General features: G+C 43.8%; 2 protein-coding genes across 5 annotated transcripts in view; both read left to right on the top strand.

Moving 5' to 3' along the window:
• Nucleotides 1–4,766: 4,766 nt before the first annotated feature.
• CLK4 (CDC like kinase 4) lies at nt 4,767–15,327 on the top strand. 4 transcript variants are annotated; one of them, XM_083871794.1, is made up of 14 exons: nt 4,767–4,894; nt 6,725–6,784; nt 7,398–7,555; nt 8,594–8,819; nt 9,995–10,085; nt 10,474–10,540; nt 11,811–11,927; nt 12,029–12,195; nt 12,301–12,395; nt 12,780–12,909; nt 13,216–13,298; nt 13,782–13,861; nt 14,805–14,892; nt 14,972–15,327. In XM_083871794.1, the coding sequence occupies exons 2-14, from the start codon at nt 6,731–6,733 to the stop codon at nt 15,107–15,109; spliced, it is 1,494 nt and encodes a 497-aa protein (XP_083727920.1). In that variant the 5' UTR covers nt 4,767–4,894; nt 6,725–6,730; the 3' UTR covers nt 15,110–15,327. The 4 variants fall into 4 exon arrangements, with proteins under 4 accessions (XP_083727920.1, XP_083727921.1, XP_083727923.1 ...); XM_083871795.1 differs by having other exon boundaries at nt 4,770–4,901; XM_083871796.1 differs by having other exon boundaries at nt 4,776–4,898.
• A 578-nt stretch (nt 15,328–15,905) lies between these two features.
• COL23A1 (collagen type XXIII alpha 1 chain) overlaps nt 15,906–26,378 on the top strand; it is a gene marked incomplete at its 5' end in the record, with an annotated part of 185,381 nt that continues 174,908 nt past the window's right edge. Inside the window, 8 exon segments of the mRNA XM_083871519.1 lie at nt 15,906–15,944; nt 17,917–17,987; nt 18,252–18,652; nt 18,655–18,727; nt 18,729–18,770; nt 18,772–18,810; nt 18,812–19,130; nt 22,942–23,011. Coding sequence (XP_083727645.1) covers nt 15,906–15,944; nt 17,917–17,987; nt 18,252–18,652; nt 18,655–18,727; nt 18,729–18,770; nt 18,772–18,810; nt 18,812–19,130; nt 22,942–23,011 — 1,054 coding nt within the window.

Below are 26,378 nucleotides of genomic sequence, written 5' to 3'. Positions count from 1 at the left end.
AAAAATACAAAGAAATGGCCCTGAGTCTGCACAACAATTCATGCATATGTGTGTAAGAAGAAACCTGTGGTTTCTGCTCTTTCTCATTTCCACTTTATTGCTTCTCTCTTCATCCTCACAGATACAGAACATTGCACAGCTGGGAAAGGAGACATTCACAGTTCCCATAATAAAATATTTTCACAAATAGAAGTTGTAGAATGGAAACATCATAATAATAGGAGGAAAAAGCTGAGACTGGGTCTGAGTATTTTTAGGTTGTTTCTACAAGGCTCTGTGTAAAAGTGATATTTAAATGTGTTCTTCTAAAATTTGTATTGCTGACAGCAATACAAGTAATAAACTGAGAGGTGCTACTGCAATGAGGGCCCCATTTCAGTAACAATGTGCAGTAAGAGACATCATTGGTTCAAGCAGATTAAAATTCTTTTAAATAAAGAAGAAAGGCTCAGAGGTAAAAACCTGCGTAGACAGAAGTGGTGGAGTTCCCTTGATGTAACATTTGGCACCTGCATCATGATGCTTCTTCTCTGAGTGAGTAACTGCTGTTGAGCACAGCTGGTCCTGCCTGTTGTCCCCAAGGGAGAACGGCTGGATGTGAGTGGTGTCACTGACTCCAAACCTGTGGAAGTGGGATGTGCAGCCTCCTTTCTCAGCAATGTTCTTACTCACAGTGCCAGAGCTCTTGCCAAAAGGAGCTGTTGAGTCATCTGGCTGAATTTCCTGTAAGCTGTGGTTTATTCAGGCTTCCCCATGTGAAGCCCCCAATTCTCTATAAGGCTAAAACATCTCAATCCTCAGGAGGCCCAGCTGCGTCACAGAGAGTGAGAAAAGCCCAAGTTTCAACCATCCCTCTGAGCTTTTCAGTTAAAGGGAGTGGATGAGCTCAGCTCAGCCCAAGGTGATCCCAGCTGGCCCATGTATCACCAAAGTAAACCCAGTTTGTCCACGGAAGGGAGGGAGCTGCAGCTGCTCTGGGCAGGGTGTCCCCATTGCCCTCAGCACAATGGGACACACTGAGGGCAGCGCAGTTCCAGTCTGCCCCTGGCCACAGCTCAGGGAGAACCATCCTATTACTTGGCCACAACTTCTCCCCAGTGCACATGGGAATGAACACAAGTGCCCATGGTCACACAAAGTTTCTGGGTCATTGCTTTTCTAAGAAAAATTCTAGTAACTCTTAAAGAAGGAAAATGTGTCCCTAAGCCATAACCATACCTTGTTCTTTTTCACCTGGCTGAATATATTTGCTTTTCTTTTTCTATCCTACTCCATAATCTAAAAAGAATAATAAAAAGAAATCTATTTTAAAATTTTCCTTTATAAAAAAATAAATTCTCGTGAAATGAAAATACAACTGTCAGTGGGTTCTCACTTTGCCTTTCTGCTGATCCACACATCCAAGCTCCCATTATCTCTTTGAATTTACATATGCCACAACAATCTGGGACACTGGCTCCCTTGATCAGTAGTTACAGTGATTTGTGAAATTAATAATATATTTTGCCTGATATATCTTAGAAATTCTTGTGGTGTTTTTTCCATCTCCGTTCAGTTCAGTCCCTTATAAAGAGACAGTATTGTCATTACTCTGTCCCTGAGCTCCCAAGCAAAGATAGAGCTGCTCCCACACAGTCGAGGGAACCTAAGAAAATCTCTCTGTCAGTATAAAAATCAACCCATGGAACTGTAGAAATCCATAAACAACTAAAGGCAAAGCACAAGTTAATCAGCCACCCTCTGACACTAACCAGAGGGAGGAAAAACAAAACCAGTACATCTGTAATTAAAAGAAAGCAAGTATAGCACTGGAAATACTGAAAGCCAGGAATTTTTGACTCTGCCTCTGAATTTTTCTGAGGCTTTGGGCAAGAAAGAAGACCCTTGCTTTAAATTTTGTATCCAAAAAATGAGAAAACTAGATTAGATCTGTATCTCCCGAGGAGCTGCTGTGAGGATAGATCACCTCCTGTGGCAAGGCATTTGAAAGAGGGACCTTACAAAATAGCATTTTGAAGCAAATGGTTTGAAATGTATCTTTTCATACACTCACAAATGTGTCCCAGCAGCACAGTAAACTGAATTGTAATATACTGTGCTGTACAAAGCAATCTAAAACATAGTTGCATTGTATGTTGCTCACTCCACAAGCTGTGCACACATTTGGCATTGCAAGTCTAATGAAAGAAGGGTATCTCTCACATACACGAAAGTAAATACCATAAGGGCTGACAGCAGAAGTGGCTGTAACTACACTTTAAGGAATTTCCTGGATTTTGTAATGCCTACATTTCTCTACTTTGATTCTTCGATGTTCTTCACCTCATTCCTGACTTAAAAATGTCATGGCCAGCGAATTTCTCCTGACTTTGTCCTTCTCTAAGAAGGACACCTAAATTCCAGCTGACATTCCTCCAGTGCTGTGTCTCCACTGCCACCTCCTGAACAGGAAGGAGAATTAACTTCTTCCAATTCTGCTTTTCTTTTGAAGGTCTGCAGAGGCGGTTTTGAAAGCGCTTTGTTCAGCAGAGCAGGAGCTGAAACCGCTTTGCAATCTGTCCACAGAGAATACATTCTATAAAATCCATTGTAAGGCTTTTGCTTCAGAGGAAAATTTCTTTATGGATGTTTGATATGAAGGCGGTTCAACCTTTATACACTCCTTTTCTTCTTCAAAAAGGTCCAATTATTAACTCTTGATAGGTTTATTCCTCTTTCAACTGTCAGCTGAAAGCCAAACCAGCAAATTTTTACAGCTCCCATTCACTCTGTTTTCACAATGTACAATAGTTATTTCTACTTTTCTATTCCAGACCGAAGATCCCTATTTCTAACAGGAGAGAACCAAAATATCCCAGAACCTAAAATTTTCCTGCTTCCAAAGATAGTCAGTTCTGACGGCTTCTTCTGCATTAACTTCCTATTTTCCCATTAAATGTGATTTCTCAAAATTGTCACTGAACTGTTATACCCTGTTATAGGCCTTGTAATCCACTTATAAGGGGAGAGGAAATTAGGTGAAAAAAGGTAAAACCCAGTAAAAATTTGGAAGAGGCAGCAAGGCAAGAAAGGCAGACAGCATGATCCTGTCACATCCCATCTTCTCTGCCCTGCCAGGAATACCAGCCAGTGGTTTGTAATCAGCCTTCCAGCAAGAAACTTTCCATAAAATCCAGATGGTCTTCCTAGACACACCTCTTGGATTAAGAAATTAGAGAAAAATTGTAATTATGTGGTACAGTTGGCTAATATCAGGTACCGTGGATATTTTCTGCCTCTTCACAAGTGAACATTCACTCTCTGTAAATTTAATTCTATGCTTCTTTTTGCTGCTTTCAGTCTGAGAGAATTCCTCAGACAGTATCAGTGGAAGTTGGGAAAACTCCTAATGCTTGGCAGATATTACTAGTTTTTTATAAGTAATAACCAATAATTTAGGTGCTAAATGAGAAACAGTGAAGCGATGGCACCAAAGTCATATTTGGCATTAACAGATTTGGTATACAACATTAATTATGAGGTTAAAAGGTTTTTTAAAATACAGAGGGCAACAAACAGGTGTCAATGCTCTGTATCTTAGTTTCTCTTTTTTTAAAAAAACAAGAAGAAACCCAAGAAGAGGAACAGGATTTCCACTCCAGTGCAAACCAGGTTTAAATGGTTATCTTACGCTTGTTGGCAAATGAATTTTAATGAAAATTTTAAAACCACAAATGCAAAATTATGCTCTCATTTTAGAACATTTTAATAATGTTATTGGGGACTGACATTAAAAAGACAACAGCACTCATTAAATTAAAAGTACATTACACCTTGGCTATTCTGGATTTTGCTCCAGCTCCAAAACCTTGCTGTGTTAGAGGTAATGCTGAAGTTATTCTGGAAAAGAGCCACTGAGTTCAGGAATCTTTTAATTTACCCATTAACCTTCAGAGACCGCGATTTTCCCCAGATAAAACATTGTGAGCTCCTAAATCTCAAGCTTGTATTTCAGTTCAACTTATCCCTATTTTGGGGTTTGCTTTCCTTCACTTGGTATCCATCACTTTGGGCTCATTAAACTCTGTGTGAAGGAAGGCGGGAGGATTTGGTGACACCGAATTTCCCCTGTGCGGTCAGTCCATTGTTAACCCCGCAGTAACCCGGGCCTGGCACGGGGTGTTATCTCTGCCCAGACATGACTCAGCTGATCCGCCAGCCCACAGGCTCCGGAGTGACTCAGGAACCGCTCGGCAAAGCCGGGCAATGGCACACGGCCGAGGGGGCAGATCCAACAGTTTTTATCTGCAGGCTCCAGTAGATAAAATATTTTATCGGGTTTTTACCGTGAGCATCGCACAGGAACGGCTCCTATAAAGAACAGTGAGCCTGAAGCCAGGCCTAACTGCAGAATCAAGCCACGCACCAAACTGCTGCGTTTGGCGAGCTCATTAGAAGGAATTAATTGGCGGATGCGGCTAATGGGTGATTTCTGCACTGCTACACGCGTTTGATGAGGCACCAGAGGAGGGCAGCTCTGGAGTGGCCTCTGAACTGGCCCTCGATGCCTGAACTCCTCCATGAAGTTGGCTTACAAAGCCACGAAGATTTAGATAAAGTCGATGCCCAGTCGATGTGGGGTGGGACGGGACGGGACGGGACGGGAGGAGCCCCACCCCGCCCCCCTCAGAGCGGCCGCCATGGCGGCGGCACCGCCTCGGGGGCGGGGCGTGGGGGCAAGGGCCGTCCCCGTCTCTCCCGCCCCGCCCGCCTTTTCGCCGTGCGTCTGACGTCACGGCGCACAGACGCCGCGAGAACGAGGGAGAAGGAGGAAGCCGCTTCTCCGCGCTCGCAGCCGCCATTTTGTCTGTGCGCGCAGGGCGGACACGGAGCTCGCTCGCTTTCTGCTCCAGTTGTAAGTGGTGAGGGCGGCCCTTCTTCGTTCTCTTTTCACCTTTGCTTTTTTTCCTCACTCCTTTTTGTTTCCAGGGAGGACGAAGCAGCGGGGAAACGGAGGGGACGCAGAGCGGGGCGGGGGGGGATGGGGTGGAAGAGCTGCTTCCGTTGTCTCCGCGGTGCGGGGCGCATCGAGCGCTGCCTCAGGAGCTGTTGAGGGGAGGAGGAGGAGGATTCTCGGTGCAGGAGCTCTGTCGGGGTCTCTGCGGAGGGCAGGGGCGGGCGGAGCTGGGCTCCCCGTGCCTGGCGCCCGCCCAGGTGGCAGCGAGGCCCGGCCCTTCCTTCCCCGGAGGCCTCCCGGGGAAACGTGGCGTGGAATGGGCTCGGTGCCCCTCACCTGCCTTGGGGTGCCGGGTGTCCCCTCCAGGATCCGCCGTGTCGGACTTTGGCCATCCCGAAGGAATAAGCCTTTGACCTCCTCCGCCTGCCAAGATTTTCAGGAGAGGCATTTAGAAATTGCTGTGTAGGCAGCTTGCGGCAGGGCTTTCGTGGCCCTGGTGTGTGTGAGGATCTATCTGCTCGAACGGGGAATGGCTCCTGCTTGAGGAGCCTTATGGCGAAATGTGGGAGTGAAAGCTCCCTGCGATATGGATTAGTTCCACATGCTACAGGAATGCATATGTTCGTGGCAGCTGTCAGTATTACATAAGTGAAGTTCTTCGGCGCAAAAAATCAGATAGAGCACAGTAGTCAAAAATTTCAAGGTGGCGTCTACCTTAAAATGGCCTCAGACCGATTCTGGCCATTTCCTCCTCGTTTAAATTTACTTGGCTCCTTTCGGGACAGAATTTGTAATTTTTATCTTAATTTCACTAATGATATGTGCGTTTGATTGTAGTTAAGCAGCAGTTAGACTTCAACAAAGCATTTTCTCCAGTTTCCTGTGTCAAATATCCATCCTTCTTGCCCCCAAGCCGTGCTCTGCAGGACAGTTTAATGGTGATTTCATTTAGATAGTTGTTCACAGAGCCTCAATGCAGCCTGCCTTCTGCCAAGTAGAGGAAGAAAAAAAAAATCCCAAGCAACCACAAGTAAAATTTTCAGTTCACTGAACTGAGTGTGTGTGTGAAGCTCTGCACCTCAGGATTAACTCGAACCTGAGTTATGTGAGGTGAAAATAGAGGAAAATGGCTTTGGAGCTGTATAAGAAGAGAAATTAAAGCACATACATGAGACACTAAGTTAATTTTTCAGGTGTTTTTGTTTGTCTTTTGCTACATTTTTTATTAGACTCTCACAAGTGAGTAAGGTTTTGTGCATTATGACTCACCCGAAATGTATACAAGGCACTTATTTTGCACAGTTTGGTAATATATTTTTGATTTTCAAAACATTGTTGCAGATGTCTGTAGGTGTTTTTAGTTTTTATTTTTAAATTACCAGCCTCAGATTTTCTGAAAGTATCAAAATAACCTTTTTTTTTTTTCAGAGTAGGCCTGTCATTTGCATGTTCTAGGAGTTTCCATCTTAATGCCTTCTCTTTGTATAGAGGCATTGTTCTCTGTAAAATTACACGGATTTGCACAATTTACACATGATTTACAGTCATGATTTTTCTACTCTGTTGCTATCATTGTCTCTAAACTACTGTTCCCACTGTCACTGCTTACTGCAGAAACTTTTTATTATCTTTTATAAATTCATTCTTTGGAATATACTGGAATAGATATAGAAGGTTATTCTTACTTTCAAAAAACATCTGCACATGAATAAACAAATAACATTTGGTTTTGTTATACTCTTGAATTCTACAGCCATGTTTTACTTTGCCTTTTTTTCTTTTTTTCAGTTGTGCATGTACCTGTTTGAACAAAGAATTCCTGCACCCAACATCCAGCAACAGGAGCTGGTGGGTTTTGTCTTTGGCAAATCACCTGAACTGTAGAACACCCACAGTCCTGCATGTTAATGGGGTGCAAAAGTTGTGACTTGGCTCCAGCTGCCCCAAAGTTGTGTGAATCCATCAGAGGTCACAGTGGTTGCTGCTAAAAGTGACTGTTTCCTGGTGGTCTGTAAATAGTTGAGTGAGAGAAGTTTCTAGACTGATTGTGCAAAGTTGATTTTCATGTAGTAACTTAATGATACAGTAGGAAGACCTAAATCCAGGTTTTCTTGTTAGAGGATGTTTGGAGAGGAAGGTTTCTTCCAATAGAAGGCTCTTTAAGGATGCTATTGTGTTTAGTCACTTGAGAGTTTATTTAAAACAGACTATAATGACATGTTTGAAGCTATTAAATGAAGATGAGTTGGCCTAGTTAATCTTGATTTGTGTTTCATAACATCATTAATTTTGGGATGAGGGAGCTGTGTCTGCTCGCCAAAGCGAAATAATGGGGGGAGGGAGCTGAGGAAAAACGGGTCTTTTTACTTCTGTCATGCTTGTTCAAACTACCATTGTTGACTTACACCTTCGTGTGTGTTTGTTGATACTCTTTTAAAATTATTATTACTGTATTTTCCAGTGGGAGATGAGGCATTCAAAGCAGTCTCATTGCCCTGAGTGGGACGACAGGAGGAGCTGGGATCAGAGGAAGCACAGCAGCAGCCGCAAACGCAGAAAGAGGTCCCACAGCAGCGGCCAGGAGAGCAAGCACTACAAACCCAGTCGCATTTCTGAAAGGTATAAGACTCTCAACTGAGTAGTGCAAATATTTCTTGCCATGTCTAAAGTAAATGTGTTTTCAGGGTAGGAGTTTTTGAATGCTCAGAGTTGTAAGTTCCTTATGGTTTGGCTCACTTAAGACAAACCTGATAGGAAATTGTTAACACAGCACCTGAACTATTAAATAGAAATTCTTGAGTAAAAGCAGGTAAATGTCACTAGTGTGTCTCAGTGGTGTAAGTTAAATATTTGGTTTTGAATACAATCAATTTAAATATCAAGTGAAGAGGATGCCTTTTAGTTTAATGTGAACAAAAGGAGGAGAAGGTTTGTTTAATCATTTAATACAATGGTAAGTATGAATTTCTCTTACTAATTTGGAAATTATTTGTGTTTTATCCCACACTGCTTTCACTGGAAAGACGTATTTTTCTGTTTTGTCTTGATTTTTTTTCCTTGACAAGATCCAATGGAATTCTTTTAAAAGCTCACACTCATGCTTATTAAAATGCTGGAAGGAGTAGGCGTACAGCAGTAAGGGAACTCTGTGCCTCAGCAGCTTTCTTAATGGTCTGTTTTCTGTGCAAAAGATCCTTGTTCCATATAATCTCTGAGGTTTTAAAGTTGGTTGCAGAGTACTTAGAATGATCCTACTTCTCTCAGTCTCTAGGTTTTATTTAACACCTGTTGCTTTGATAGCATAGAGAGATGATTTCTGTATTGAAAGTGGCTTATCATGTGACTTTTAAGGTTGTAGTGAAGTTGCCCAGTATATTATAGGAAGTGTTTCTCCTTTTTAAGTCTGAGTTTCTTACTGTGTGAACTGTGGACAAATGGTACGTTGTTCATGTGGATGGCTGCCATGTATTTGAGACTGACAATGTTGCTAAATTCCTAATAAAGTAACATCAAAAACTCCACTATTTTTGGGGAGGGATTCAATTAAAAAAATTTCTGCTGTAAAGACAGATACTGTGTAACTCAGCTCAGGTCACTTATCTTGTTGGAACCTCAAGTTTTTGAAGTGGAGAACATTCACTTAAAATATATTTTCAGTCATTATTTGGACGATAGAGCCATAAATGAAAGAGACCATCATGACCGGAGATATGTTGAGGAGTACAGAAATGACTTCTGTGAAGTGTATGACCACAGGCATTATCACAGAGACTATGAAAAGAGTCACCATCATCACTATAGCAAATCCTCTGGTCGGAGCAGGAAAAGTAGTCATAAAAGGAAGCATAAGAGACATCATTGCTCCAGTCACCAATCGCATTCGGTATGAGTAATTTTTAACTTTATTATTAATGAATTAGTGGTAATAGACTTCTTAAATGAGTGCTAGAGCTGCAATTCCTGATCCACGGTACTTTAAGAAATACATTATTAAAGAAGGATTTGTATTTATTTGAGTCTGTTTGTGGAGCATGTGAATATGTTGTTAGCTGAGATTCTTGGATCAGTGTTGGGTGGGAGGGTGGGATCAGCAGTACTAGTTGTACACTGGGAATGTAGGTGGTTGGTAGTCAAAATCACTGGGATTGATCTGAAAAATGTTGTCTTGAAATTGAAGACAGGTAGCTGTCCTGTTTTAAAGTACAGTTGTCACTTAGCTTTGCAGCACAGTGAACTGTATTTTTTCAGGCAGATTGTGGGATGCTATCCACCCAACTGCTAAAAGTAGTTGAGATGACATGCCTTTTTAACATGAATTGAAAGTATGAATGTGCATGTCTGGTAAATTGATGTGAACAATTCTACACTTAATTCCCGAATGCTTTGATAAACCCTGTACCCAGCTAAGAGCAGCTAATGTCTTAGTGAGATAGGATGAGTTTGCTGCTTGCCTTCTTTGAAGGTGTGCTGTCTGAATTTCTCATGATTGTCATAATGCCCACTGATGCATCTACAGCTCCAGGTGTTTTATACCACTTTCCTGCAGTAGAACAGCAAGGTGTATTAGATTATATAGTACAAATTAAGGACTTAAGAGTAATTTTTCTCCCCTCTCTAAACATGGGGGAAGTAAAATTGTTTACATGAGTGGATGTTTCAAGAACAGAAACATTTCACCTGACTGAGAGCTTAGGTATGTAAATAAATACTGGTTTTTGCTATTTGCTAGCAAAGTATTAGAAGTAGCAGTGTTGCAGTCTTAATCTGTCTTCAATTAAGCCACTGTTTGAGAGACAAAATTGTGTTGTTTTTTTTTCTGTTGCTTGTATCACTTTAAGTATTTATCTGAAAATCTGTTCCTTGCCATGTTTTTCTTCTGTAACATAAACTGTGCCCTGTGAATTTCTGGGGACTGAATTTGAAATTGCTCCTGCCAACTGTTCGTGGCCTGGTGTGTAACTGAATGCCTGAATATCTCCCCGCTGAATGAATTGCGTATTCTGCCCTGAATTCACTCTGATATATTGATTGGCTGGACGATCTTGGTGCCGTTCCCAGAAGAGTCACCGAAGGAAAAGATCCAGGAGTGTAGAGGATGATGAGGAGGGTCACCTGATCTGTGAAAGTGGAGACGTTCTAAGAGCAAGATGTATAGAACATTTTTCAACACTTTTAAAAAACTTTTCAGAAAAAAATCTGTTTAGAATAGTATGTCAGAGGAGGGGGGCTAAAGAAATCTCATTGCTCTTTTTGTTCTGTTTTTTTTGTGCTTTTTTGTTTTTTTTGCATATCTTCTTTTCTGTAGAATTTAAATACTGTGTTCAAAAAGTTCCAATTAGTAAATGAACTTGAGATTAGAACAAGAGATAGTTTTTTGGCTAACTGTTTTCATGACTCCTGTCCAATAAAATAATGCATTCTGATGCTGAAATTTAAAGTAATTATGCTTTTGTAATGGCACATTTAAAAATCTACATTAATATGTTCATTCTCCTTGAAGTAGTTGTATAGTTCTAACTTATCTCTGTTCTTTTTAGATGAAATTGTTGCGACTTTAGGAGAAGGAGCTTTTGGAAAAGTAGTGGAGTGCATAGATCATGATATGTAAGTTTTGGGTTATCTTTATTGGTGAATCTCATGATAAAAAATACTTGGATCAGAAATTAAAGCTAGAGGATATTTTATTTAAGAGAAAGTTGCAGTCCAAATTCCCTTTTTAATGATTGAGAACTCTGTTTCGTTTTGTTTCATTTTTCTGTTTCCGGTAAGTGCTGCTGCTGTAACTGGAGAGTGTGAGAGCAGCTAAATAGTGCAGAATTAGTTTGGTACACTTTAGGATCCAGTGAGGTACTGAGAAAGTAGTTTTGATTCTTAGTGAAAGTAGTTTCTGGAAAGAAGTTGCTTGTAAATGGTTGAGCTGTCAATTGCTTTCCTCAGTTTTCATAATGAAAATTATCCTTTTAAGTTTTTTTTTAAATTAACAGTAGCATAGTATCCAGTGCTTTTTTAATGATTGGAATGATTGCTTCCATGTGGTGGCATGTCTGGTGAAGGATAAGAAACTTAACTGTATTTCCATTAATTCTGTATGTTCCAACAGTTGTTAGAACTCAGACTATTTTAACTCTGTTTTATATCAACAGTTCTATGACATGGTTTTAGTTACCTTTTCCTCTACCTTTGGTTTGTTTGTTCTGTCATTTCATAAGTGAAGTCTGTTCTGGAGTTTGAGATCGTGTTGTGAGGGGAGAGAATGTTCTGAAGTTGTTAGAATTCAAAGAGCTCTACAGAGACAAAAGTTGTCTAAGAGCAAATAGGACAGAAGGAGCTGTGTCTGTGTTCCATTTCAGTAACAGCCTTACAGTGTGAATGCTTGCAGGCATTCAGGGCAGGGCAGTTTTCACTGGTATGAAATGCTCTTAATCCAAACTTCAGAAATTACTCAATTCCCCTGATTCCATAAGAGCACTGGAAAAGAGCCAGGACAAGTTGTGCAAGTTGCAGGAAAAAAAAAACCCCTTCAAGTTTTTGTAGAATTTTTTTTCAAATAAGAACTTTGTTAATTTTTTAATCATTTTTCTGCTGGGAGATTCTCAATGTTTATTCTGCTTCAGATGAGATAATAACACTGAGAAGTCACTAATAAAGCATATACTATAAGTATTTGAGAAAGGAAAGATCAGGATTACTTTTCTTTTATAAAAACTGTTCTGGTTGAGTGCAGCATGCTTAAATCAAATTCCCCTAATGCAGCTCATAATTCTCCATGACCTTTAATCTTCCTGTGTTTCTTTTATTAAAATCAAGCTGCTTTGGGGTTGTGGGTATTTAACAATAATTGGTCCAGTTTGCCATGCTTTACTTTCTTTTCAAGGAGAGGAATGCACGTAGCAGTTAAAATAGTGAAAAATGTTGGTCGATACCGGGAGGCAGCCCGTTCAGAAATACAGGTGTTGGAACACTTGAACAACATGGATCCGAGCAGCAATTTGTAAGTATGAAATTGGAGTAGTCAGCATACCAGGGATTTGAGGAAAGTAGTTATTCAATAGATTTTCATTTGTTTTCTCCTTTTTTGTTTTCTCTTTTAAGCCGCTGTGTCCAGATGCTGGAGTGGTTTGATCACCATGGCCATGTCTGTATTGTTTTTGAGCTACTGGGGCTCAGTACTTATGACTTTATTAAGGAAAACAGCTTTCTGCCATTTCATATTAATGACATTAGGAACATGGCCTATCAAATTTGTCAGTCTATAAACTGTAAGTAAATTTCAATACTCCTTTCAAATATATGGATGTGTTTTAGTTTCTCCTTTAGGAATTCAATGTGTAAATTATGGAATACTGTTCTCTTTTTCCTTGTAGTTCTACACCATAATAAACTAACTCACACAGATTTAAAGCCTGAAAACATCTTGTTTGTGGAGTCTGATTACATAGTGAAGTACAATGCCAAAATGGTAAGTTTGTTCTTTGTTTCTCCCAACTTGAATTGCACTACTTCTGTCTTCATTGAAACTTCTCTTTAAAAAAAAAAAAAACAAAACAAAACAAAAAAAAACCAGAGATAACAAGTAACTGGACTTAGCTTAAGGTTAGCAAAAGAGGAAAAGAATTCTTGTTACTGCAAATGGTCTTTGCTCAGCTGTTTTGGGTATTGAGATTAAATCACTTTGTTACCCACTCTTCTTTCTTGGAGCATTGAGCTGCACAGGAATCCTAGTAGTTGGAGGAAGAGTTTTGTTACGCATTCTATGCTAGCTGGTACTTTGAAGATAATGTGATAATGCCTTTTGCCTAAGCATGCTTTTGAATAGTATTAACAGCATTTTGATTTCTTGCAGAAACGAGATGAACGCACTTTAAAGAACACAGACATCAAAGTCGTTGATTTTGGAAGTGCAACTTTTGATGATGAGCATCATAGTACATTAGTATCTACAAGACATTATAGAGCTCCTGAGGTTATTTTAGGTCAGTAAAGACTCTTAAATCTTCTGAAAGTTCATTGCAGTTCATTCAGATGTCTTTACTTCATAAACTGGAGTAGTTGCTCATGGTCGTGGTAATCAGTCATCCCTCAGATGGTGGCAGTAAAATTATTGAGAGTAAACAGTAAAAGAAATACTCTAAAACCAGAAATGAACACCAGGGTTTGAGGAACATGTGGGGGTTAAGTTGGGCATCAGTAAATGTGTGGAAACTGGGCATGTGCTTTGTGGGTTACAGATTTTAAGAATATACTAAAAATTAGTAAAACAAACTTTGCCTATTTTGCAGCACTGGGATGGTCTCAGCCATGTGATGTGTGGAGTATTGGTTGTATTCTGATTGAGTATTACCTGGGATTTACCGTGTTTCAGGTGTGTACATAAGCTTAAATAGAATGTGTTTCTTATAGTCTACTGATTTTAATCTTTCAGTGACATGCACTTAACTATGTAAAAGGCATAACCCCATGGGTTTTTAAGGATTATATAGATGAGATTGGAAAACCAGCATCCATACAGGAAAATGTTACATCTTTGATATCTCCTTCAGAGTATCTAAGATGATCTTTTCTGGCTTTTTGAGTGAAGAAGACTGTCATGATACTGCTGGAATTAAGAGTAAAGAGAACATTTGTATAATATTTGGTTTGTGAACTGTTGTTCAAGGGTCATCCTAACTGTGGGAAGTGTTGTATAATCTGCATTGCATAATCTGTTTTTAATAATTGAAGGTGGCAGTGTTTAAAGATACTGTGACAGTGCTCTGGCCAAATCTTGCTTGCAGTTTGAGTGTTGTTACCAAGTGGCTTAGAGGAGAAACGTGTGCCAAGTGCTTTCATTGCTTTTTCCACACAGACTCATGATAGTAAAGAACACCTGGCAATGATGGAAAGAATACTGGGGCCTCTGCCCACTCACATGATCAAGAAATCCAGGTATGTTCATTATAGAAGTGGTAAGTTGCCTAGTGTTTTCTCTTACTAGAGAAATTCCAAAGTTGTTATTGTAAGCTATGAGTTGCTGCAGATCAACAGAGATCCATGGGCTTTTTATTACCTTAAGTAGTTGACAGTAGTCCTCTTTTCTGATTTTAGTATGGTCAGCCTTTTGAACTGTAACTTGAGTATGAATGTTCTTGAGTCTTTAAAACTAAGTTTGGTAAGGTCACCAGAACAGTATTAGACAGAATTTTTTCTTGACTCTGAGAATAAAGAACATGTTGTCATCACAATAATTATTGCAAGGAGGAAGAGGGTCCTTGCTTGCTAATGCAGCTGTCATCCTCTTCTACTGCCCCTCCATATCCCTCAGACGTGTGCTTCAGTGATCTGTCTCCTTCCTCAAAGACAGCTCCATGCAGCAGGAATTTCTCACTTCCATGGCAAGGAGAAGCAGCCAGCACAGGCTTCTCCCCTGACCCCTCTATGTGCAAAATTTAGAGGTCCTGGGATTTGATGGTCTGTTTTCTTTCTTACATAAGCTGTCCTCTTGCCAGCTCATGTAGATAATTCCGTAACTCATGTTAGAGAAGAATTCCAATAATTCTGGGTTGGGTAATGTATATTGTTTGTTAGAGTAGTCCAGTCTATTACAGTGCATTTTGAAAAAACAGGAAAAAGCTTGGAAAGCAGCAATTGCAGTAGATTCAAGTAATACTAAAAGAAAGTTATTGTTTTCTAATTATTGTGGCAGCAGTAATAAAAAAAAGTAATAAAAAAATGTTCCAATCTCTGAACAAATACACACTAAAATAAATGTTAGCTCCCAAATGCAGAGATACGTGCAGAAACACTTAATGGTATTTTAAAACTTCTTAGAAAACCATCCGCTTGCTGTGTGCACTGTCACTGACTTACTGTTACTTCCCTTGTCCTGCAGAAAACATTATTTTCACCATGACCAGTTGGACTGGGATGAGCACAGCTCTGCAGGCCGGTACGTCAGGAGACGCTGCAAGCCTCTGAAGGTAGGAGACAGCATTTTTATTGCTCTGTTACACAGTTGTGAAAGCTCTCTCTAAAATACCTCCTGCTTTTTTCTTTCAGGAATTCATGCATTGCCAAGACACAGATCATCAAAGCCTGTTTGACCTTGTTCGCAGAATGCTGGAATATGACCCAGCCAAAAGAATTACTCTTGATGAAGCCTTGCAGCATCCTTTTTTCGATCCATTAAATAAATAAATTCAAAGATCTTCTATGCTTCTTCAAGGAGATTTCCTAGACTGTGTCAGTCAGTCAGCAAAGGTTGCATGAAACTTTTGTAAGCTTTAAATTATTTTGTACAGTTAAGTCTGTAAATAATTACATATGTTTTGTATAACTGTTATGTTTACCTTGTTGAGCAGTTGTAGTCTTATGGGTATCAAAGTGAAAAATAAAAGTAATTTTCATTTTTGAAAGTCTGCATCACTCTCCTTTTACAGATGATGCTAGTGGACCCTCTGGCTGTGAGTGAGGAGTCTGGGCTAGCTGAAGGTGTTCTGGAAACATTCCCCAAAACTTCCTTTTATTAGTCATGAAGAAAAGATCCACCTACTTATGGTGTATATAACAGTTTAATGGCATTTTGAAACATAGTTGGAAACAGTGTGAATCCTAAGTAGGTAGCTTTTGTGGGTCACCTTTTTCCCAGATTTTCTGTTACCTAGGTGCATTGCTCCCCAGCCAGCTAATTAGCTCTTGCAGACTTGTCTGATGCTTTTGGTGTTAAGTATTCATAGCTAATCTTTTTAGTTAAGATCTGAAAATAGCATCTCCTACTTTCAATATTGTTTCTAGTCATTAAAGATGAACATTTTTGTACTAAGTTTTTGGAAAGGCTGTACTACTGCAGGGAAATATGGCCTGCCACAGAATTGCGGTGTATTTAAGCTCTTGCAGTAATGACATTCTGAATTTCTGTGGAGCTTTATTTGTAGTTACTGGTAAATGAAGTGACCTTGAGAGCTTAGGAATGCTGGCATTGAAACTGTACACGATGGAGGTGGCTGGGTTCTCAGTTGACTCCTTAACTCTGGTACTGAGTTGAGAAGAAAATGGTGCAACTTTCCCAGACCCATTAATGTTAATTAATTAACCCATTACTTTGGGAGTTTTGGGATTTCCATGTCTATAAGTTGATGGAGACTATGAAGTTTCACTCCAACTCTCTTAATCCATTTGACACTAAGGGTGGTGTGCTGAGCAGTAGGAAGGGAGCCTTCCAAAGAAAAGTTCATTCTGACTGTAATAAGCAAGTTTGGCCTATTTATTTCAATCTTGACTTTACTGCACAAGCCTTTCTTCAAAGGAAGGAAACTAAATTGTTTCAGCTCCACAGGAGCCCGACTTCAGGTTTTCTGCTTGCTGAGTTAGCCCTAATGCACAGTAAGATTTTAAACTGATGTCAAGGCAGCTTCATTTGCAAGAGGCTCCAGACATGCATATCTCTGAGCTGGGGGTAGAATAGAGCCCGGCCAGGCTTTGAAAGCTTATCTTCTGTTAGCAGTGCCACCTCCTGGGCTTGATTACAGCTCATCATAGCCACCTCCTCTCCTTGGATGTCCGTGTTGATGACATTGTTTCTGCTTGGTGTGACAGAAAATGTAACAGTGTCTGCCATGCAGGTCAGCTCGGTAGGGCTAACCAAGACAAGAGTAAATTCCTTCTTCCCACAGTGCTTTCCATCCACAGCTTCAGAGGCAAAGCAAGGACTTGGCTGAATGTATCAGCTAAGCAATGCAAATGAAAGGCAGATGGGGGAGAAAAGTTTATATGCTGCTATAACAATAAAACTGGAACCATAAAACTGTTCTATCGGAATTAGGGAAAGATGGTGTGCTCTTGCTTACAGAGTGCTTCTAGCTGCTGGTGTAGGTACTGAAATTTGTTGTGCTTAGTAAAGGAGATAGAGCCTAGTCCTATTACAAAGCCACGTTTAAATTGACTTCTTTCAGTAAATTTAAAAGCACTGTCAGGATTAGTGTGGCACGTGCAGTGACGTGCCAGGTGCTTTTGCAGGCCTTGCAGCATCTACACCAGTGCTGGTTTGCAGGCACACGAGCCCAAGGCCCCCGGGCTCTCCAGGGGAGGTGTGAGGTTCTGAGCAGCACCCCGGGGCAGGCTCTGGTGCTACAGCCCTGCCCTCAGTGCTTCTGTCTTTAGCAGGGGTTGGATTTTTATGTGCATACACCACACCACCCCCCACAGTATCTTCATACTTGAAGTGTGTAATCTTTGCATGTTTAGATCAGCTATAGCTGTTAAATAAGTAGAAGAGCATTCACATCTCTTTTTGCAGTTCAGATTTCCAGGTATTGTACCTTCAAAATACAATCTGTGATGGGTCAGCCAGGCAGACCAGACTAACAGTGTGCATTTCCATAATGAACCAGTCACACTTTTACTAAACATGGAGGACAAGACAGAATGAAACTCTCTTTTAAGTGAACAGCCAGGGTTCATCACTAAGTGCATTGTGTGAGATGTAGGGCTCCAGAAGCTAATCCCAGTGAGAGGAGAGTTGAATTCACGGCTAAACTGCATGGGAGAGGGTTTGGGTTTCTCATATCTCAGGGGCAGGAACTCATCTGCTGCAGGAGTGATCAGTCCTGGCTGTTCCTTTAGTGTCTGGATATCAGGGCTGCGTGGAGGGCTCAGGTGACACAGGATAAGATGCTTTGCACTCAAGTATCTCCCCCAAAACGATGGCACTGTGTGTTCTAATGCTCTCATGGAGCTTGTAAGGAAGGTCTTGGCAAGCTCATACAAAGGAGGTAAGAAAGAGGGTCTCACAGAAACCTGGAGTTTTCTTTTTATCTTCAGGATATGTAAGAGAGCAGGAACTGGTTGTCAGCAAATGCTATGGATTTGCCTGGTTTAACTGCTTTGGGAATAGCTACAAGAAGCCTGTGTCTATCCCTGTGTGTGTGTGTTTTATTAACAAACTTAATTAGAAACTGACATTGTTAATGTTACTGACATTGTAGCATTTCCTAACTCTTTCCTAGGCTTCAATCATCTATTCTAGAAGTAAGAATTACTCCTCGAAGGGCAAGCATCTGTTTCTAGGGGGCAAAGGGTACACTGAAATTTGTATACCATGTGCTTAGAATCTAGACAAGCATTAAGTTGCAGGAGGATGTTTTATAGGTAAATTAAGAGCCGTGATGCTCTGTGTAACAGCGAGGAAAAGGTTCGACAGAATATGTGGATGCTCGGTGCTTATCGATGAGCAGTTTTCTCTCGTTCAAAGGCTCACGAAAGTGGATGGAGCACTCGTCTGAGATTACAGTGAGTTGCAGTGCATGCTGGGGTCCCGGGTACGGTCTCTTCTCTAAAACAGCTCGCGGTGCAGACGGGCTGCAGGGCAGAAAGTACGAAGCTCCGCTCGGGTGACACCTCTCTCCGGTCGCACACTCCGGGGCAGCCGGGGCCGGGCTCGGCAGCCGCCCGCCCGCTCTCCCGGCGGGGGGAGCCCGCTGGAGGGCGCCCGGCCCGCGCCCGCCGCCGCCCCCGCCGCGGGCAGCGCTGCTGCGGGGACCGGAGCGGGGACCGGAGCGGGGACCCGAGCGGGGAGCGGAGCCCCGCCAGCCCCCCGCGCTCCGAGCGGCTCTGGCAGCGCCCCGCCTGTGCGGCACTGCCGGGAGCCCGAGGGGCGCGGGGTCCGCGGGCGGGCGGGGACGGGGCCGTGGGGGAGCGGTCCCCGCGGGGGGCCGGGCAGCCGGGGGTGGGATCTGCTCCGCGTAATCCCCCATGGGGGGCGGCGGGCCGCGCTCGGAGCATCCCCTCTTCCCCAGCGCGGGGGGAGGCGGCGGGGGAGCCGCCACCCCCCTCTTCCTCCGTTTAAGACCCGGGCCGGCGGGGCGAGCGCAGGAGAGCGGCCGCTCCGCAGCTCCGGCCCCACGCCCGCGGCGCGCACGGGGCGGCGCTGGATGCGCGGGCGGCGGGAGGCGGGCGGCAGCCGAGCGGGACCCCGCGCAGCGGCGCGGAGCGCGGCGCGATGAGCGCGGGCAGCGGCAGCGGCGCCGGCGGCGCGGCGGGCACCGCCACCTCCGCGCTGTGCCTGCTGCTCTCGCTCACCGCCGTGGCCGTGTGCCTGCTGCTGGGCGCCAAGACGGCCGAGCTGCAGGGCCGGCTGGCCGCGCTGGAGGAGCGGGGCGCCGCCGGCCACGGGCCGCTGCTGGACGCGCTGCAGCCCCGCGTGGAGCAGCTTTTCCGCGAGGTGAGTGCGGGGCGGGCAGGGCAGGACCCGCAGCAGGATCGGGGAAGGCGCTCCGGCCCCGCTCCGCCGCGGGGTTCGCTCCGTGTGTCACCGGCTGATCCTCCTCTCTGAGAAAACTTCCTCGCTTTTACCAAACTTTCCCCTTTTTGCTGCCGTTTCCGTGAATCAGGCGTAGGGCCGGGCGCGGCAGAGCCCACCTTGTTTAGAAGAGAAAACGGCCCAGGTGAAGGGCCAGCAGTCGAGGGTTAGAGGACGTGCAACTTTCCCCCTTATTCTATTCACTGACACAGGTAACCCGAGTACTTTAAATATTTATCTTGGGATTTAATGGACCATAATTTCCTTGTTAGAAATTATGAATATGATCCCCGCTATCTGGGCTGTCTGTCACAGGCTATTGTGGTCTGGCAGTGCAGAACTGATTTATGGCAGGCAGAGGAGACCCACCACTAGTTACTTCACTTTCAATCCTGGGGTTTTCTGAAATTATTCAATAAATATTTCTGTGCTGAACAATTTCCCCTACTTAGAGAACTATTATCCACACAGATGCCCTTCTCTGTTCCCAGCTAAATCAAATCTCTGGGAGAAGTTACACTTTATCCCAGGGTTATCTTTTTCCCGATTCTGGTGTTTAGGTTTGGGGCTTTTTACAGGCAAGGAGGACGTGAAGGGCTCCATCACTCATAGGAAATGCTTGAAGGTCCCACAGTTGCTTTGCTGGATTTGTATAAACAGTAGTTCATAAAGTTCAGCAAGATTCAAACACGGCTTGTGGGGCTGCTGAAGGGCACCCCTGAGTGATCAGCTCTGACATCTGGGGAAGGTTTTACACTGGGATTTTATAAATGGCCTGCCTGGGATGCAAAACATGCATTAAAATTATGACAGCCACGAAGCCTAAATCATGCAAAAATGTGTTTGTAGGTGGAGCTCTGTGAAAGCTCTGGGGCTGTGAGCAGGAATGGAGGCAGCGCTGGGGACACAACTCCTCATGCTGTGCTTTGCTCCTGGAGCCGGGGTGAGCGTACTGCTGGCACCACCACAGCATGTCCTTTTGCCTGGAAACTTGGTTGCATTGATGTGCCTCGATAAAAGTGAAATGCTAAAATATTTCTGTGACAACCCTGAATACCAGAGCAGGGGGGTGCCTGTGAGGCGAAATCACAGCCTCCAGTTAAGGTCTTTTCTCCAGGCAGGAATTAGCCTGCCCGTTGTGGCAGTGGTTCTGTTCCAATTACTCCAATAAATGTGCTTAGCAATGGGAATGGTTTCTGTGGCACTTCCTAAGATCATGTGCAACCTCTTGCTGAGATTTAGTTAAGTGTGGAAAGCTTGTTTTGTACTGGGAATGCTCAGATGGGGTTTGTACAGGGGAAAATAAAGCAAAACCACATAATTTGGTTTCTAATGGAAGAGTGAGCTCGTTGAAACATTTAGTACGACCAAACTTTTATCAATACTAAAGCAAATTTTGAATCAAGCAACAAATTCGAGGAATCCATAATAGTAATTGCATTATCTATTAATGGTCATTTTAAATGAACTTTTTAATTTATGGTAAAGTTTCAGAAAGTGTTTCTTGCCCAAACTCTGTTACATAAGACTGCTCTCTTGTCAAGCAACTCCTGCCCTTTCTGTGCTTGAGAGTTTCTAGAGAGCCAGAGAGTATTTCCATCGTCATGAACATCAACTGCTGCCTGGGGTCAGTTTTTTTGTTAAATTCTGCGTTGGTCCTCCTTTGAAGTTTACCACAGTATTTCAGAAGTGAAACCAAAGCTCCATACGCTCTCTGTGCATGACCCAGCATCCTTTGTTCTCTGCCACGACCCAAAAAGCTTTACTCCATGTACCAACCAAGGGGTTTGCTGGCATAATTTACGGCAGAGCTGTGTATAGAGAGCAGCAAATACAACACCAGCACACTGGCTCTCTTCCTTTTAGTGCTGTTTAAATGTTTGGCAAGTAAAAGAGGATAGGAAATAATAAAGGAAGGGTAAGTGTGTAGTTAAGGTAATGAAAGCCAATTTGGACAACTAGGATTTAGTTTCTGGCTCTGTGACAGGCATCCATGTAACTCTGGAGAAATTGCTGATTTGACTGTGGCAGGACCTTGCCCTTCCCTTGGCTTGTCCCATTAGTGGGACATGCTGCAGGCTCTGGATTTGATGCCCTCTGAAACATTGCCAACAGCACGGTCCAGGCGTGGGAGCATCTCCACTTGCTCTGTGTCAAAAGCCCCAACTCCAAGTGTGTAGTTTTTACACTAGAGGGAAAATATTAACGGGAGGATTATAGAAACATCCAGTTGTTGTAAACAAAGCTGGACCGTTTTGTTCACAAAGGATTTATTGTCCGCAGTGTCCAGATTAATCACTTTCATGTCAAGAACAATTCAATGGGAGAACAGAGGACTCACTCCAGGATTCAGATCTCCTCTGCTGTTCCCAGTGATGCCTGCTGAACTAAAAATGTGGGAGAGCTTATTTTCATTTCCTCGAGCATCTTCATCATCCAAATTACTTTAGAAGTAAACAGATAAAACTTGAGCAACTCTGTAACATTTAGACTTCAGGTGGCTGTCAGAAAAATCTCCTTAGATGGCTTTTTGCCAGATTTTCTCGAGGAAAGTGCATGTTTTGCAGAAGGCAGCTGGATTGTTCTGATATTTATACTTCCCTTAGGACAACTTCTCTGTTAGGGGCTATGAAACCGTGTTGATACTTTCAGGACCTCTTAATGTCACAGCCAAGCAGATAGAGGAAGCATAGGATTTCAACAACAGATAAAACTATTTAATCTTCAGAATAAAAAGAAAATAACCTAATTCACAGGTAGCCTGATACCTGAATAGTTCACAGTGTTCAAATATTTGAAAAGGCACTGGGTTATCAGTTGTACAATGTCAAGTCTTAACACCCTAAACCAAATAAGTACTTTAAATTTTCTCTCTTTAAAATGTAGGGACTCCAGTTATCAGATTATTGGTTTGTCTTTTGGCAAGTACTTTAGGTAGGACAGGGCATTCCTGGAGGACTGAGAGAGTGAAGATTGTGGGTGAAGATGAGCTGTTCCCACCCCTGCTGGGCTGTCCCAGGCAGGGATATGCCTGATCTAATGTAATGTACCTGTCATCAGGCTCATTAACTTGGGCTTGGCAGTGGGCTGAATGCAGGCACAAACAGTCCCGTTGGCTTAGGGAGCAGGCAGAGTGTGTGCACATCTGCCTGCAATATGCCACGTAGACACTGCTCTAGTCTTCTGGATTTTTATGTGTTCTAGTTGTCCCATTGATTAATTTTTCACTTTGGAGATTGAAACACTGGGCTTTGGGTAGGCCTGAGGTGGGTGAGCACTCTGGCCTTGACTGTCCTCCACCTCATCCCTCTGCTAAATAAACCTTTAATACTCCATAGAGCATGAATTTTAAGTACAAAAGCAACCAAATCAGGTTGATTGGTTAATCAACAAGTGAACAACTTAAGTTAACAAAACTTAAGTTTATCTGAGCATGGGACTTGTAAAGGAGCTCAGAATGGATCCTGCCAAAGGAGTTTGGCTCCAGGGACTTTGGGATGTGCAGGAGGGAGAGTCTGCCTGCTCCACATGAGGGCTGAAGGCTGCCACTTGCCCAGAAACTTTTAATATTTATGTGCTACCACAGCATGGGGTATTATCTGAGGGGGCTGAGTGGCATAGGATGGAACCATTACCCCTCTATGGGAGGAGGCAGGATGGTTTGGATATTGGCATATGTGCACAGGTGTAATGTACTGTCTTAAGGGGCTGTTTTCATTCCCTCTCCAAACAGAAACTCGGCGAAGGACTTGCGAAGCTGCGGACGGCGCGAGAGGCTCCGTCAGACTGCGTGTGCCCCCCAGGTAAGTGCCAAGGTACAGCACAGCCACAGTGCCCTGGGGCTGAGGTACAGCACAGCCACAGTGCCCTGAGGCCAAGGTACAGCACAGCCACAGTGCCCTGGGGACAAGGTACAGCACAGCCACACTGCCCTGGGGCCAAGGTACAGCACAGCCACAGTGCCCCAAGGCCAAGGTACAGCACAGCCACACTGCCCCGGGGCTGAGGTACAGCACAGCCACAGTGCCCTGGGGTTGGGGTACAGCACAGCTGCAGTGCCCTGGGGACAAGGTACAGCACAGCCACAGTGCCCTGGGACCACCTGCCCACTGCCCACACCACTGAACTCCTCCTCTCCTGTTCTGTGTGTTCTTTTTTATGGAGGAAAATGTGTTAAGTGTTTTACTCCAGCTGAAGCACTCTTGTGCTTGAGACTGTTAACATCTCCCAGCGCCTTGCTTTGGCCTGCTCACAGATCAAGGAGTTTGAGGTTTGGACAAAAGCGACGTTTGGCTATAAGAATAAAAGAGTGAAGAACTTGACTGGGTTGTGAGCCCTGGGTGTTGGGCCAAAACAATTTAGAAGTAGTAACAAAATCACTGGGGTTTAATGCAAGTGTGATAATTAAAAGCTGCAGCCTCTCTCTGCCTTTTCGGAGGGCAGCGATTTCTTTTGCTGTAGGAAAGCTGTCACCGATTGTTTAAATTTCCTCCCAGAGTTTAATGAACTTCTAAAACTGTCAAAACTTCCTGTTCTGCTGTGGAAGTGCATGCTCCTTGGAAACAATAAACAGCTTAGATTAGTTTGTAAAGGAACCTCATTTATAGAAATATTATGTGAAGTGCTCAGCTGTCACACTGAAGGCTGCAGTGGCTTAGAGCTGGGGCACTTCAAGCCTTTAGTTTCTTTTTCTTTTCACAAAAGTAGCAAAGGATGGGTGAAAGATGTGAGGTGCTTTGATGTGGAAGAATTCACAGGCGTATTACAAGGACTTTCAAGCAGCAGAGCTCCATTCTAGTTTTAAAGAAAATAAACAAACAATAAATGCTACGTGGGGATGACAGAATAGGGGAAGGTGCATGGTCAATTCTTCCTGCCACCCTGGATACAAATCCTACCAAAACACACAGTTTTTAGTCTATACTCACAGGACAAAAAAAAAAAAAAAAAAAAAAAAGTGGCTTTTTTTCCCCCATAAGATTATGTTTAATCTCAGAAACATTTCACTAATGATGCTTTTAAAGGTACTCGCTGCTTTTCTGGTGGAAGGCTCCCTGTGTGCCTCACTGCCTGGTAACAAATTCCATCAGCTGAGAAACAAATCCTGCTTATTTTCAGCTCTTTGCAAGGTGGTCAAATCAGATTCCTCTCTTATGATGCACAGACCCAACAACAGACAACACAGACCCAACAGGACTCTGGGGCTGAGTCTTTCTCTGCTCTGGACAAACAGGACACTATTGGTGTGCTTAAGTGGTCAAGAGGCTTTTCCTTTGCCCTGCGGAGAGCAATTGGGATTGAAGAGGCTTCTTTTGTCCAGGAAAGTCCCAATTCTGTTCCGGGTCACTGGGTTGCTGGTTGCTGGGGGGAAGAGAGGAAAGGGAAGGTTTTCCCACGTGCTGCTGAAATGCTCGTTACAGTCATTAGTAAAGAACGTCAAAGTAATTTGTGAGCTGAGGGAAGGAGAAGTGATTTCCTGGTGGGTAGGAAATGTCCCATCGGTGGCTGCTCCTGCCACCACTGTGGGGAGCTGGGGTAAGGATGTGCTGCTGGACTGTCCTGAAGCCTTCTGGCTGTTTGTGAGCAAATCAAAGACATCTTTAGCTGTGTTTAATTTTTTTTCTTTTTCTCCTGAAAAAGGCTGAATTGCCTTCTGCTCTGTAGTTTAAGAGCTTGGTCTGGAAACATCGGAGAGCTTGTGGCTCTCACTGGCATTCAGGTGGCAAACCACCAGCTAAGCTTCAGTTTGCACTGAAGAAGCATCCCATGGTGAAAGGAACCGTTCCTTGTGGAGGAGATGGGGAGATGCTGTCAGCCCCGCTCCTGCTTCCCATGGGCAGCTGGTGGGTATCCTGCACAGCTGGGCTGGGGGGCTTTCCTCTGCCAACAACCCTGCTAAGCTTAAGAATTCCTTACTGCGACTGGATTAAAGCAAGATGCAGAGAGAGAGCCGAGGATGAGGATGCTCTCGGAACTCCATTGGTACCTCTTTGGAAAACGGGAGCAGGCTGCCCCATAGACCCAGCCGTGGGCAGTGGCAGGAGCAAACACACGTTCAGAGCTGGCCGTGCCAGCTGGGCTTGTTTCAAACAAGCCCTGATTTTTCCTAGAAGCGAGTGAATTTGAGGGTTTTTTGGACTTGAGGGGGTGGGGGCTGTTTTTAGGGCACTGTTTTTGATACAATTGACTTGCTCCACATTCAAAGCGGTTTGGACCGAGATGACAACGATCCACTCAAAAGTTAAATGAGGATCAAGTTATTCTGACTACAGAGAAATCCTAAATCACCGCTTGTAAAATACACACAGAGGACAAACGCTCTTCCCTCCCAGGAAAACCCCCAACCCAAACTGACCCATATTGTGCTCTGCGCTCCCAAGGAAGTCACATTTGGCTGTAGGGCACAGCTGGGTTGGCTCCTGGAATGGGACCCTCGGGGGTTTTTGCGGCGAGGGGCCGGTGGCCGGCAGAGGGGGCCCGGCCGTTTCGCCAGGGCCACGGAGAGATCGCGATCGTCTGAAGAAATCAAGGAAAGACTCCTTTAAAATCACCTAGTCCAACTGCCCTGCAGTAATCAGGGACATCTCCAGCTAGATCAGGTCTCTCGGAGCCCTATCCAACCTGACCTTGGAAGTAATAACAATTTGAAAAAAGAAAGATAATTGAAAGAATGTCTTTTTAAAAGCTTAAAAAATAACTTTTCTGTCTCTCATGCTGAGCATGCTGCAAAAAGAGTTGCCTCTGCAGTTGCTCTGAGCATCTGTGTGCTGCTTTGAGCTGACTTGTTTTGCTTTATTCATTCAACTAAGGCGATGCGGGGGAGGATGACAACAACTTTGTGTCACTTTGAGTCCTTTGTGGTTTGGGCATTTTTGTGGCTGAGGGAGAGGAGAGCATCCTTGGGGGGGTTGAGGCAGCTGGACTGAGTGTGGGCCAGGCTCGGGAATGCTGTGACAGGCTGGTGACCCCACTCTGGGGACGGACGTGGCCTTTGAGTCCCCTCAGCTATTTGGGACGGGGCGGCAGCGGTTGGATGCTGCGGGCGCCGGGCAGGGCCAGGACAGGCTGTCCCCATATGTTGTCTTGCAGGGAAACAGCAGCTTAATACTGTGTTATTGTCATTCCCTAAGCCAGGGCTGTAATACTTTGCAGAGAGGCCCCTTGTCCCGT

This window comes from Zosterops lateralis (genome assembly GCF_965231275.1).
Source record: "Zosterops lateralis genome assembly, chromosome: 14".
NCBI classification, from domain to species: Eukaryota; Metazoa; Chordata; class Aves; order Passeriformes; family Zosteropidae; genus Zosterops; species Zosterops lateralis.
Note: the sequence above shows the minus strand (reverse complement) of the source record. Positions and strands in the feature narration are given on the sequence as shown.